Source organism: Pempheris klunzingeri, chromosome 5 (genome assembly GCF_042242105.1).
Source record: "Pempheris klunzingeri isolate RE-2024b chromosome 5, fPemKlu1.hap1, whole genome shotgun sequence".
Classification (NCBI taxonomy): Eukaryota; Metazoa; Chordata; class Actinopteri; order Acropomatiformes; family Pempheridae; genus Pempheris; species Pempheris klunzingeri.
Window position 1 is genome coordinate 9,803,597 of NC_092016.1, and position 15,805 is coordinate 9,819,401.

The 15,805-nt window shown below is 41.9% G+C and overlaps 1 protein-coding gene across 1 annotated transcript; it reads left to right on the top strand.

Annotated features, from left to right (window-relative positions):
* The first annotated feature begins 7,071 nt into the window (after positions 1–7,071).
* Positions 7,072–9,707, top strand: LOC139201913 (G-protein coupled receptor 22-like). The gene is made up of 2 exons (XM_070831361.1): positions 7,072–7,136; positions 8,170–9,707. Exon 2 carries the CDS (start codon positions 8,174–8,176, stop codon positions 9,488–9,490), a length of 1,317 nt encoding a protein of 438 aa, XP_070687462.1. The 5' UTR covers positions 7,072–7,136; positions 8,170–8,173; the 3' UTR covers positions 9,491–9,707.
* Positions 9,708–15,805: the final 6,098 nt, after the last annotated feature.

Below are 15,805 nucleotides of genomic sequence, written 5' to 3' on the forward strand. Positions count from 1 at the left end.
ACCAGGACTATAAATCAATGGCAGACCAGAGAAAAGGACGAGTGATTACGTACAAGGGGTTTCAGTTGAGACAATGATTATACAATTTAGACACCTGATATAATCCACATGTGAATAACAGCTGTAGGGATAAAAAAAAACCTTTGTTGACTGCAACAAAGAATATTTATGCAAATTACAAAAGTGAAGCACGTGAAGCACACTTTACGGGAGCCTTACATTTATGGGAGCTTTTCGTTCAAAAAATATATTTTTAAGAGTAAGTTGACGCTAGATTGTGGGAGGAGGAGAAATATAGCTGCACCATCCTCTATTGGTTGAAATGTAAGTCTATTGCAAGTCTATTAAGCCCAATATCATAGTTGGGTGTTGTTATGCCATCAGTTGCATTGTAAGTCCAGGTAAAGGTACTTTTCAAAATGAGCAATAGAAAAATAAAAATGTTTTCATTCATTTCAAACTGCTAATGACCACAGACACATAAATCTGTACCTATGGGAACATTGGGCTGCAATCATACACAGCTCCTTGAGGAGACATGGCACGCATAGACCTGCACCATCATAGCTTAATCTTTCTTACATGATTTACATCGGTGATAGGAAAGTTGGTGCCACCTAATGGAACCGACATCATTCCTGTCAGAGTTGTGTTTACAGTTGTGTCTGTCAGGTCAGGCCATTATTGAGCTGTCATTATGTAGTCTAATACCTGCATTAGACAGAGTTTAATTGGTTGCGGCTGCATTAGGCAGTTATATGATGATGTCAAATGGGAGCAGTGACATGAGAATGAATTATCACTGCTAATAATAGATGATTAAACGATTAGAATTTTGTGCGTTATCTACTGCTCACAAAAAGCCATGCCAAAGCAAATAACCGAAAATATTGTTAATGACAGATAGCAGATAGCTGTTTAGTGATCAGGAGAAAAGATTGTTTTTCTTTGTTGAGTTCTTCAAAGAATTATCACACGATCAGAGGACAACAAAATAAAATAATTACATCCGTGGCCTCTCTCATCTGTGATAAGTTACACCATGCTTTCCATGCAACATTTGCTCTTCACCAGTCTTCACACCTTTACTCCTATATTCTCTTTGTGTCTTTGCGTTTTAATTACATTGTAACAGTGTTATGTTACAAGTGCACCATAATTCAAAACTAAATGAAAAATAATTACACATTGATTTGAGCGCTGCAATCAGTTGGGTAACCACATTAACTTGGTATTTTTTTAACAGTGTTTTACCAATGGTACCAAAAACACTCAATACACAAAGCGCTTCACTAAATGTCATACACACATGCAGCCACTTCTGCACTAATGGATCTGTACGGGATGGAAAAGGATACATTAACATTTCCTCTAGGACTGAGGTTGGATTTTATCTTAAGCTGCTGCTCATCAATCTCAAGTGTTTAAGGTAGGAGGAGGTGAGGATGGGCTTGTTTTCATCTCCGCTTCTTCTCACCTAATCCAGGCACTTTGATCTCTTACCAACTGAGCATGAATCCAAAGGGATCCTGGGACTGTGGCCAAAAGCAGACTGTCCTGTGGTCAAACCCCTGGCAAAAACCAGAGGACCCTGGAATGCAGTCCTCCCTTTTCTCTCCATCTTCTACTCAGTGGCCTTCTTGTCCACCATCCTTTGTGGAGCAAGATTCACTATGGTGCCTGATTGGCACCATGTGGATGAAGTTGCTAAATATTGGAAGAAATAAAAATATATTGTACTTGCTTGTCTTTCTCCATGTCTGTATGACTGCCCAAGTTCGTGCTAGGTCGGACCATAAGCTCCTCAGGATTTGTGAAAGCGGCACTTTAAATAGATCAGACGATAGCTGACTGCTACAACATTTGAAACCAGACACTCCATTAGCAATGAGCTAGCAAATCACAGTGGCACCAAATGGAAGTGCAGGATGCCTGCTGCAGGGAGGAGATAAAAGTCTGTGTGCTCGGTCCTCTAGGCCTGCCAGCTTCCATCCCAGTATTGCATGATTGCCTGCTGATGTTTGGCATGCAAAGCATGGACTTGAAATAAGATGGCCACTGACGGCACATCTGCATCATCTTTATCGGAAGATGCCCAGGCTAGAGAGGGTCCCCTTTACAGACACAGCACACACACTGTGTCAAAAAAGCATGCAGTAAGTGTGCTATAAGGAAAGAAATGCACAACCTTGAGTACTGACAGGTACATGCATACAGAATATCCACGGACGTCTACAGGCACTCAAAGTGAAAGGAGAAAAAGAAAGACTGTAGTGAATATCAGACAGGAGAGTCTGGGGACAGAGAGAAAAAGCTGGATTAAATATTAATGGGAATGAAATATTAAGTTATTCTTCTATTGAACTCTGAAGTTTTGGGAATGCAGTGTTTTGCAGCCACATGTTTACCACTCTTTAAAGTTAGAGGATTCCCAACGAGCCATAAGGAGACTGTCAAGTGGTTGGTCCAGTGATTTTTACATACACGTCCACTTTCCACTCTATTCAGGATGTTTCTTACAACAAAGTACAGTGCCTTGAGTTGCAGGCAGTGATGGAGAAGCTGTTTTGCACTAATGTGCTGTGTAATTATAGTCTGACAGCCAGAGGCGTACAGATGGATCCCGTGTAGGAAGCAGGTACTTGACGTTGGGTGCAAACATCGAAATACACAAACATGCAATCCCAAAGACACACATGCACCCAACCCTGAGTAGATATAAACCAAAGACCTGCACACACTGCTCAACAACTACACACCAACCACCACGGATGAATGTTTTTTTTTTTCCTCCCATCTGTCAAACTTCACAGCTTTCCCTCCATCCACACACATACAATTCCTCGACACACGCGTCAAACCCCATATCATGCAATGTGAAGATCAAGTGAGAATTAGAGTTGATGAAAGGCTTAAAAACGTGCAAGTACTGGCTCCTCTTAATCCTCCAATAAGAGGGGGTCTACATGTGTCAAGTGGAACGGAAACACACAGCCTATCTCTGTATGATCAGAGCTACCCAGACTCTAGAGTTTTCCCCTTGACCTTAAATTTGTTCTAGATTAAAGGGTTACCGTTGGTACAGCATCAGGGAACAGACTCCATAAAGAAACTCAATAAGCTGTGACTGCAAAGCTCATCATGCAAAGTGCAGGGTTGCAATGATTGTTGTCATCATCAATTCATGTGTTGATTTTTTTGATTAATCAGTTGATTGTTCAATCAAAACCATAACAAAATTCTGAAAAATGCCCACCACAATTCCTCAGAGCTGACAATGGCATCTTCAAAATGCTTGTTTTGTATAACCAAAACTCAATTTACAACATACAACAACATACATCCTCACATTTGGCTGGAATGTTTGGAACTGTCATTTGAGAAATGGCTAAAATGACAAATTAACAAATTTATCGATTCATTTTCTTTCAATAAATCAAATGATTAAGAGTTTCCAAGATAATAGCTTACAGCCACTTCTAAATCTCTGATCTCTGTTTCAGGGTAGCGAGACAAGTTAACATAACTTGAAAACTGACCGAAATATCTGCCTGGCAAAGTGCAATAATTAAACTGTCACCATCAGAATAACAAACCTGATTTATTCTTTGTGGGCTGTAATCAGTACTTGATCAGGTAGCCATATGGAAAGATGCCCCCCTCTTCTTTACTCCAGACCGTCAGGTACCAGGATGCCCTCTGGCAATAATTGCACCTGACAAATGAGCCTTGACAAAGGAATGGAGGGTGGTCAACCCCTTACTGATCTGACAGAGCAACTTAATTGAAACTATCAATCAGAGCCACTATCCACTATCTCTTCTTTTCTGACTTTTATTCTTTACTGCATAATCCATTTCTCCCACTCACAGCTGCAAGAATTTATCTCCCCTCTGTCAGTCTCGCTGCCTCTCATGCTCACTTGCACACGTATATTAAGACCTACGTATGTGCACAAAATCAATACAAAAAATATTGCTTCTCTCTGCTGGCTCTCCATCCTCATCATTCCCCCAACGGTGCACTGGCATATTAGTTGTTCATTACATTGTGACAGAGCTAATTAGTACATCATCCAGGCATTTTCTGCTGTTTTTTCCCTTCACCGGTCTGCCTAACCGAGTCTGCAGCAGGTTGTGTGTTTAGCGCAGTGGCATCTAAAGTCCCTGTGCAAAAGCGTAGTAAGCGTAGCTTTTTTTCCAAATCACTACAGCCCCACACGGGATGTCACAGTCACTGTCAGGGAGGAGAGGATAGAGTCAGAACAAAAGGAGATACCTCCCCTCGCTGGGGACGATTGGGTTAAGCCTATTACAGAAGACCAATCAGGACTGGGGGAGCACTGCAAACCTCCGCAGTAAGAGAGAGAGAGAGGGAGCGAGGGAGAGAGAGGGAGAGGAGAGGACAGCAGAGTGGGAGATAGAGAGATACCAGGAGTGTGATGGTTTGCACTTCTATCCAGACACTTGGGGAGGGAGAGCGCGCAACAGAGAGTTGGTGAGATGAGGAGTATTTACAAACCAGTCCAAATGGATGGATAAGAGAAAAAAGGGGGACAAAGGGGGGAAAAGCAAGAATCCCACCAACATCCCTGTCAGGACTAATCTCAGTGGACTTGTTTTTCTCTGTCTGGGACTCAGGAAGGAAAGAACATCTGTCAGTTGTGTGACCCTTGTGTATTCATCAATATTCAATCCCACTTCTTGGATTACTGCTGGAAGGAGCACAAGATAAACCAGCAGTTTCTATCAGTCGACCTAGATTGTTGCAGAGCTGTGAGAAGAGGGGACAGTATGGTGATCCCCTGGAGCATCTGTTTTCACCCTGCATGGTGAGTTTTGCTGTGTTTTGATGGGGCACTCTACTTACTGGTTTGATCTACAGCACTCAGCAGAGTAGAGCGTGTGTGACAGCAAATAATACTCAATGGCAAACATCTGTGCTACAACAACAAATGCGTGGGATTAGAAAGCATCACAATTTCCTAAATAATTCAAGTTGTAATGTATTATTGAAAGACTTTCATTTTGAAACATATAGTCATGGTTTAAGTGAAACCTATTAGTAACGGATTCAAACATTTCAGTCTCAAACTTGTAGTGCTACTAGCGTCTACTGTAAACATCAAGGCTTTCGATAATTTTGTTATGCATTAGGATATATAATATTAATATGAGCACATCGGTTTGTGTCTAACTGCCACACAAACACACATCAAATTCCAAACTGTCAGTCTCTATGATACGAGAAACTTGACATGAAATTTCGATTTCACTTTCTTTAAACCTGTGCATCTTTATAACATGGCATGATCTTCTTTTCCCTGATATAGAAGCTTAGTACTCATTACTCATTTCTGCTGACACTGTGGCTTAATAAAGTATGGCATCCTTCACCGAAACAACCTTGAAGAATGACCGACACGTTCCTCTGAACAGATTACATGGATCATATAGAGTGACACACAAAGGGACATGTCTTGATGACAAGTTCCCCAAGGGTTCACGCTGCACTAAAGCTCTAAGCAAGTCTGCCCTATCATGAAAATTGCATGACCATTTCATCACCACTGTGGCTGTACAAGTGACATACAATGATTCACACTATGCATGTTTCTGTAATAATTTCACTAAACAACAACTGCAAAATATTACTACAGTTAATCTTCAATTCGAAAATGGGAAGCTGAGATGTACAATACCAGTTGCTTTTGTGCAAACCATGCATTGGTGCTACTGTTATGTTAATGCAATAACAAAGATGTAAAGTGCATCAGGCGATGCACAGGAACATGATAAGACATCAGAGGCTTGTTGCTATGCTAATTAGAGTTTCCTTGCCGCCTCTCTACCGAGGATATGTTTATTTTCACTAACGCATTATCCACACTTCCCTCTCCTACTCCTCCCACTCCATCTCTCTCCCTCTCCTTGTATCATCCATTACCCTCTCTCTCCTCAGGTCATTGTGAAAGAAAGATGCGGGATTGAAGGACAGACAAATGATGTTGTATGCAGCCCCTGCTTCCTAAATGCAATTTTTGTCTGGGATTTTTGTTGGTAAATCTACAAGGCAGGCTCTCAGTCTGATGAACTCACTTGCTCTACCTCATGAGGATGACCTTCTCCTGAATTGCTGAATCAACCCCCCTCCCGTGCACATATAAATACTGGTGATCACAAATGTCACAGTGATCACATGTGACATGGTGATTGGACACACATGCACTCTAATAATCTGCTCTGCTCACGCCATCTCCAGCGACTGAGGGTTCAGCATGTCGAGGGGCAAACTGGAGACCTGCGCTCGATTTACAAGTCAATTGCAGCCGGAGCCAGGCATACAGAGACTGATGAGAAAGGTGGAGAGTGAAGGCCTGTTCCATTAACGCTCCCAGGGGAGACATGGGCCCGGACACTGCCCGGACGCACTGACCTCTCCTGGCCTCTCCTGGACAGATTCTGGACATTACTGTGGTGTAAACTGGGGAATCTACATGACTACATGCCTCTTGGAGTACAAGCTAATGGATGTAACTATTTTTTGTATTTACAGATCTGACTGCTATCTTCTCACCAAGGACAAAAAAAGCAAACAGCAAGGATCTGGATCGTACTATGAGCAGTACATTCCAGCCCTGCTCAGAGGAAAGAGTGTGTTTCTTTGTTTTCATGGTTGGCTGTGTCTCTCCTGCCTGGGAATATCATGAAATTATAAACAGGAGGTGGCTCCGACATCTTATCCCTGTTCCACTCATCCATCAGTGCTCCACCATCACTAAAGCACACAGACCAGAGATCCGAGAAAAAGTCTGTAGAGGACATTAGCCTATATTCTCTGACATCCACTGGGTACAGGTGGCTGATCCCTTAGCTTTCTTGCCATTGAGGTGTGGAAAAAAAAAAAGCTGGCAGCCCATAGACAGTGTTTGGCGAGACGGACAGGTGCTTTTCTGGCTGTCAGCCTCTCTGGGAGGGACAAGCAGTGAAAGGAAAAGCCTCGCTTGGAGGCTCTGTTGGAGCGGAAACGCTTTTCCACTGGCTATGTTTGGATGTGATGCTCGTCTCTGTGGATGTAACATGGACTCTATGGCCTGATTATACAGCCCTGGTATTCAGATAGTGCTGGAGGGAAGGGTAAATATTACAAAATACCATTTGTTTTTCTACGTGTCATCTAGGACCCCACTTAGATTGGATTTATTTCTCCAGGGGATGTTAGATGATTTTAATATTGCATGTGCTAATCAGTTATTTTAATTAATTCTGGAGTGTGCGTGTATTAGACTTTTCTCCCCCTAAACCCAATATTAATTACAGTTCCAAATACCAACTGTTTTTGGCACACTCACTCGTTAATTATTTAAGTTCTGTCTGAACAAGCTTGCGTTTTTAAGTGCATCTCAGAGAGTTGGAAGGCTGCTGGTGATGAGGTGGACATGATTTTCTGGCAGAATCTTTTTGTCAGTCGTGAACCACCTCCTGTAATATGGCAATAACTAATATGCTGCTAGAAATTATGACTCTAGTTACCAAGCACCATAGCAAGTATTTCATTACCCACCTTCCCCCTGTAATATTAATCCTGTCCAAATGGGATTCAAATCTGCTTTCCTCATCATTGCCTTCATCCTTCCTCCTGATGTCTGGTTTATATTCAGTGCATTTATATGGTAAATGCCTTAAAACTATGTCAGTTTGAGTGTGCTGTTCAATAGAGGCTAGAGAACTTTGCCACTCTAAAGCCACAACATATCAAGGCATAACGACTATGAGATTATTAGAATTTAATTTGCTCCAAAGTGTTTCTGTTATGTGCCTTGGCTGTGGATGCAACTGTCTGATCAAGGATGAAGATAGCGAAAGTAGAAGATGATTTAGGCAAGATAGTTAGTATTTAGTCATGCCTTGTGCATAGCGAGACAATCTAATCTGCAGGGCACGGAAGAAAATATGTTCAAGCACTATTAGAGTGTCTGCTCTCAGCATTTCTCATTTAAACTCAAAAGGCTTCCTTATCGTTTGATAACTGGCAGCATTATGTCTGACAAGATTCCTAAGATTTCTAAGAAGTGTGTTAATTACAACTTCTTGAGATGCAAAAACACTGACCTCTTCTTTTTCTCTTCATAAGTTCTCCTCTCCTTCTCTCTCTTCTCCCCACATGCAGGATAATGCATATCATTCCCTGCCCGGAACAAGAAGCCACCATGAGCAACGTCACAGTCACCGACAACACTGAACCCATCAGCCGCACCATGAGTCTGGCAACCCCCAGTCCGTATCCCTATCCAGTTAGTTTCCAGGTCTCGCTGACTGGCTTCCTCATGCTGGAAATCCTCCTGGGCCTGAGCTCTAACCTCACTGTGCTTGCCCTCTACTGTATGAAATCGAACCTTATTAGTTCCGTCAGTAACATCGTCACTATGAACCTCCATGTGTTGGATGTGCTGGTTTGTGTGTGCTGCATCCCCCTCACCATTGTGGTGGTACTGCTGTCCCTGGAGGGAGACACTGCTCTCGTCTGCTGCTTCCATGAAGCCTGCGTCTCCTTCGCTAGTGTTGCCACTGCTGCTAATGTGCTTGCTATCACCCTTGATCGCTATGACATCTCGGTCAAGCCAGCTAACCGGGTGCTGACCATGGGCCGTGCTCTGGCCCTGCTGGCTGCAATATGGGTGCTATCCTTTGTTAGTTTCCTCGTTCCCTTTATTGAGGTTGGCTTCTTTGCCCAGGGCAATGCTGACCTGAACCAGACAGTTGTGGAGAATGTGGTCCACACTAACCAGTACTACACAGAACTTGGCCTCTACTATCACTTGCTTGCTCAGATCCCTATTTTCTTCTTTACTGCTGTTGTTATGCTAATCACCTACTCAAAGATTCTGCAGGCTCTCAATATTCGCATTGGCACACGTTTCCACGCCTCACAGAAGAAGAAAGCTCGGAGGAAAAAGCGTCCATCCATGACGGCCATGACAACGCAGCAAGAGGCCACAGATGGATCCCAGAGCAGTGGCAGCCGCAACCCCACGCTGGGTATGCGTACCTCCGTCTCTGTCATTATTGCTTTGCGAAGGGCTGTTAAGCGTCACAGAGAAAGACGAGAGCGCCAAAAGAGGGTTTTCAGGATGTCCCTCCTGATTGTGTCTACCTTCCTGCTGTGTTGGACGCCCATCACAGTACTAAATACAGTCATCCTGAGTGTGGGCCCCAGTGACCTAATGGTCAAGTTGAGACTGGGCTTCCTGGTCATGGCTTATGGGACCACCATCTTTCACCCTCTACTCTATGCCTTCACCAGGCAGAAGTTCCAGAAAGTCTTGAAAAGCAAAATGAAGAAGCGAGTGGTGTCAATCATTGAGGCCGATCCCACCCCTAATAATGCCATTATCCACAACTCCTGGATCGACCCAAAGAGGAACAAAAAAGTGACATTTGAGGACAAAGACGCCCGACAGAAATGTCTGTCTTCTGAGGATGTGGAGTGAAGGAACTCACTATCTTTAGGGTATACAGTCAATAAAAGCAGCTACAACTGACATCAGGTCATGATGAAAAAGGGAAAATGTTAATCCAAAGCAGTAATGTAAATAATATGTGTCATAGAATGTACAAAAACAAAAGTGGATAATTTATTACTATTTATTGAGAACAAAAGTAGATTTCATAGATACACCATATACTGTATTGTAGATATTGCATGGCTTTTTGTAACAGTAGCAACATACAGTACATTGTGTATATACGTAATATGTGTACAGCATAGGGTAAACAAGGTATATAAATAGAGAGAGAAGTAGAATTGTTATGTATATGTATATTTATAATAAATTTTGTGTTCACTCACCTAACGCAGCAAAAGGCTTCCTATTCTCCCCCCCCCCCAAGTACAGTGTTTGTGATTCTGTAACGGCTGTGAGATTACTCCCATTCATCACCACGCCACTTGCTCTGCCACCAGACCCCGCAATCCCCAGTGACCACAGACCTTATTGCCTTGGAGTCCTCTGAGTGAAGGCTCTCAGACTGAAATGAGACTATAGGTATGAGGATGCAACAAAGACAGACAGGTCAAACATGAAAAGAAAGGAAGTAATAAAGCAGTGCATGTCATATTGCTATAGCTGAAAAGCTATGGGGGTACTGTTCACAATCACTTCTTTCAGAGTTTAAGAGGAATGCTCACATTCCACCGACACAACAGAACACCGTGGCTCTCATCACCTCCTTTGACATATACCAGATGTAATCAAAGCCTTGCCTGTTTCACTTTAACAGTCACGTCTTTGAGCCAAATGGAAAATCTACAGTTGCCTTATTCTGGTTTGATGAATGGACCATGACTTAATGGTGGGACAGGGGCGGTGACAGGGAGAGCCCATGGTGAACAATGAAAAAACAACAAAGTCATTTGATCAAACTAAAGGAAAATGGTGAAAATGGTTGTATCATCAAATTGTTGTTTTTAATAGCATAAGCCTAACAACAGTGCTCTCCAAATAAGCAAATCCATAACTGCAATAAAGAACTACTGCAAAAAATCTTAAAGCCTAATAAAGGATTCTGTTTAATACACAATAATAGATAATGAAGTTCTTCTTCCCTGCCTGTGTATGTCTACTAATAGTGTGTGTCCATCTTTGTTTGTAAAGGAATAAGACTTGTAAAGGAAGTGAAATTGTATTTCCCAAGTGGCTGCTGTTGTTCGATTATAATTCAGCCAGCCATGTATTTTTGGCTCAACACTTCTCTGAACCAACTTTGCCCTAAATAAGTTGGAATAATTTATTCATACAGCTGCAGAAGAATTTCAGTCGTAAAAATCTACAAGGAAAAGAGCTGTCAGCTTATTACATTCAGCCTGCACTCTAATACCGAATCTAGATGCAGAGTTACTATAACCATTAGCATATAAAGCCATGCTCAGCTAGCCTGGCGGCTCACTTCATTATAATCCCCAGGTCAAGGATTCCATTCTCTCTAAGATTGGGATATATAGTGTGTTGTACATTCACATGCATGCATAAAAGGCGGACATACACAAGCACATATGCACACTATACTCCACAGTCTATCTCGGTAATGAGCTTATTATGTCTTTGCTGTCTCAGGTATAGTAGAAAATTGAAGAGCCCTTTAGACCCTGTGAACAGAGGGCTGTTGGCTACCAGAGCGATTACACAACCTCGATCAGAAGCTTCTCTGGCTGCCAGTCTGTAGTTTGTAGCACACCAGAGGGGGCTGATATGGGAATATTGATGCACGCACGGTTCTTTATGGCCCTGTTGTAAACAGGCAGTGTGGATGTCATGGTGCCTTGAGGGCATGTCTGCGATTGAGAGTGGAGATGGAAAAAACAGCCAACAACAGATTAACCGGCAGGGGAGGGAAAATGACCGATGAGGTGAAATATTAAGCCAGTGGATCATTTTCATCACACATATGTATATGAGTCCAACTTTTAGAAATCAAACTTCAAAGGCGAGGTATCAATGTACAAATGTATAGACTTGTTTCTGTTTCCACTATAATAATGATACACTATGTTCCATTCCTGGTAAATACATAATTTAGACCTCTGCTCAAATGTCAGGTACTAAACTTCATCAGTGCTACTGAAAAAATCATTTGTATTGATTAAATTCTAAAATTACCTCGGAGAGACCAATACTATTTACACCAACTGGACTTTGAGGTCACAATTTGTTTTACATCCTGAGGTGCAGCCACGGTAGCTAAGCCAAAAAGGCCTTTCGTGCACTAGTAATATAGCCTGATGTTCTAACTGAATTGCCATTTTGTTAACACTTTAAAATTCAGTCTGACATTCGCCTCTTGTTTGTTATGTTCTGTTTGGGAGGGGCGCGTTTTGCTCTCACTAATCACTGTGACAGATGTATCCATTCTCTTGATGCCATTTTCAGACTGGAGCTGTGCGAGCACTGAATAGGAGCTTCAAGTTAATCATTCATTGGTAAATATTCATTGATGTAAGATGTATTTTTGTAACATGTAATGTTCACTTAACTATTTACACATTTTATTCCCCACTGCAATAGCATTGGCTGGTGTTGTTTTCCCCCTGTGAGCCTGTGTGTGTTTGTATTTATATGTCTGTCTGTGGGCAGACATGTTTTTTTGTTACCGCTACAGTTCAAGATGCAGTCACCAAACTTAACAGGCATGTAGTTGAGATCATAATGAAGGCTGTGTTTCCAAAATCTGTGTGGTTAGAGCAAGCACACCGGAAGTATGGGGTTAGCAGTTTATGCCACTGGCCCACATTAGTTTTCAGTCACGGATCACTGTATCCTAATTCGAACCAATCATTCACATCCACTGATTGAACGCAATCTAAATAGCATTCAACCTTCACCCTAACAACTAACAACAGCAACTAACATCTTACACAGTTTACACATACTAACATAGCATTTTGTGCAAACACCCATTAACAATGACCATTACATAGTTGATACATTTAAAAAATATATTATTTAAGGAATGGTGCATGAAGTCCCTAACCAAATAGACTACAGCCTATTCTACACATAAGCATCAAGCCAGTCTCTAGTTGTCACACCATGCTACACTGCTGCCATGCCACACTGCTGCCATGCCAAGCCTCTCAGCTTCTATAATTTCGTCCTCATTAAGGCCATCAACAGTGAAACAACAATAAGCATTTAATTTTTTCCTTATATCTCCCTTTTCAGCATATTTCATCATGTACTGTGGGGCCAACTAAACTTTTTCTAAATCTCTTGCCAAACTCCTTTAACTTGAAGGAATGCATTTAGTGCATGGTGGTAGTCTCATTTAAGAGCCGTTTTTGGTTTGTGTCATTTACAGGCTTCATCGCTCCACCTCTTTTGTGGATGCTTGTTGCTATATTTGTTTGGATTCTGGCTCTGGCTCACAGTTAGGTGACATTCCTAACCTTGGTCCCAGCTTTAAAGGCACGGCCTGGTTCAGTGGTTTCTCCAACTGGGGAAAAAGCCATTCATGAGAGCGACAACAAAGCTCTGACACACTTAGCAGAATTTTAAATGTGGGCAGCAATTCAAGATGAGAGTGGTTGCACTCAAATAGCGGTAAATTGTGCTCCAGTATGCTTTTGAAATATTAAGCTTAAATACTAGATCTGTCCCAAAATATTATCCGGGGCTTTGGGGTATATTGTAAAATGTTGTGGTGGACATTACACAATGACCTCAATTCTGTCTCACTGTCATTACTATGATGTGTATCTTTTAATTTTGAAGCTGCATTAAGCAATCTCTGACCACCCAAGGCAAAGAAAAAACTGTCAGTCACATCTCATATGGCTTCTTTTTCCTTTTTCTTCTGTATATAATTCCAAAATTATGTGGGGCAAGAATTTGATTATGTTAAAACTCTGAGCTCAACTGAGGAAAGTATCATCTTCCTTTGATGTTATGATAGCTACTATATTGACGAAGCATTTTCATGTTTTTGGTCCACTTGGGACCTTTTTTTTTTTTATTGATGTTGTCATTCATGAGCGGCTGCCACGGATATGAATCTCAAGGTCAGCAGTGCTAGTTAGCATATTGGAAACACAGAGAAAAAATGAGGTCAATGTACTACAATAGTTAATAGCAGAGGTCCAGTGAGGCTTCACTGTGAGCCTTAGTAGAACCACTTGACCCTGGTGTGTCCTTTTCCCTCTCCCCTGTACTCCAGATCACGGCTGGCACTTGCTGCTGTCCCTATCACATACATTATTTCCCTCTCCGTCTCACTCAATGGCTGCCTCTCTTAAGCAGCCATCCCCAATTCAGATGCCATCTCTTCAGGCCCATTCTCTATCCAGCTGCAGACACAGAATAAAAGCCTGGGAAATCGCATTACTCTGTCCGTATGGAGCAACTATTGGATTAGCTCAGCGAACACTCGACTGTAATTCTGCTATCGTAGAGAAGAAGAAAGTGAATTGAGCACACCAGTCAGCACAGCTTGACAAATTGTTGCTTGTGGTCATTTTCCAAATGTTAGTCTCACCGAGCCACATTTAGAGAGATGGAAGGACACTTCATAGAGTTGGAAGATATATGACTCTGATTTACAACCTATAATCTCTGTACAAGAAAATCTATGGCTCAGATAGAAACCAGGAACCTAAGGCAGACAGATACAATGCAGTATGACCTCTACCTGCTACGACCTCGATGGCATCATTGTGTGGCACTGGAGAAAAATAACACACCAGACTGCCTTTAAATCAATGCTGTGTAGATTACTATTGTCTGTCGTATCAGGAGAGAGCAGACGTTTAATGGCACAAGTGCTCTCCTTTATTATCCACCCTACATCGGAAAATAAATGAATCCGGGGGGGTAAACAGGGAAGAGCAGCTTTCCATGCATGCTAAATTAGACAATATAGAATGATGTAGTATTACAATTTTTTTTTAAAGAAAATAATAATGGTCTATGTGAAGACAAATTGGCCATGTTTATATTATTAACCAAGCATTATAGAGACTGTTCAGTCTGACAGAATTTATACATTTTAGAATACATTTGACAAAATATGTCATTACATTGAAATTTTAATCATCTTTTAGGAAATGTGGCTCACACAAAGGGGCCGACTGGCATATTCTTATCGCACTAAACCAAAAATGTGAAGGGCAAAAAGAAGTCAGAAGTTTTGTGCCGACATGGCTGCATGCCCAGTCCCTGTGTGTGTGTGTGTGTGTGTGCGCACCTGCCAGCCAGTGTGCAATTGTGTGTGTGCATGCATCTATTCAAGAATGTGTGTATCCTGTACTCCAGCATGTGCAGCTATGCCCGTACGGTACGCAGCCGTGTGTCAGTCCAGTTGTTTTATCAGGCAGTGACAGAGAGTCATCCACTGTGTGAGATGGGGGGACAGCGGAGTGACTGAGTGAATTGCTGCCCTCCGGCTCTGCTCACTGTGCTGACCGACGTCTGGCGATTATACCGCCACTCTTTTCTCCGCATGGAAAGATATGAACGGGACCACCACAACAGAGCTCACTAACACGGCCTGGCAGCTTGAGTTTAACACTACACGGTGGGCATTTGTATTCACTGAAGGCAAAATAGACCATTACGTTTAAAATATATTCCATTCTCCTCCAAGTGTCCTCATGTCTCAATAGAAGTTATTCCCAGTATCCAGGGCTCCTGAATAAAGGTCCCATTCATTTTCTGAATGGACAATATTGGGCTTAGATGGACCTGAAACTCATTCTGGTTGAATCGGCACAATACAATATTTTAATAGTCAAGTTACTAGTCTGTGCATATAAAAACTTAAGGATTCAGTCATTCAATCCAACAATAGCTCTAAAGTCGGTAAATGTCCGCTACAAGCTGGATGATGAGCAGGAAGCTCTAAAGTAACACACTGTTCATAACCCACGGTAAAATGACACAAAGCCAAATGAAAATCAGCAGTTTCCCTTTAAGGAGAAACACTGTTCCTGTAAAGCAGGGTAGGTTTTTATTCACTGTTTAAATCTTTAAAAAGCAAAAGCAGCAGGTGTATCTATTCAGTACACCTTTAGTAGCAAACCTAGCATAGAAGTGCTAATGTTAGTTAATAATTACTGTGCAGTCACGTTACTCTACTTGCAGTTAGCTTGAAACATGGAAACTAAGGTTAATGAGTATGATCACTATTACATGTACACCAAGGCACGACGATATCTCCTATTTCTATTTTCTGTTTCTTATCTGTATTAATGGTGTTGTGGCTATTGTGGTATTGAGAGCCATCTGCCATACCAAATGAATGGAAAAAATGTATAT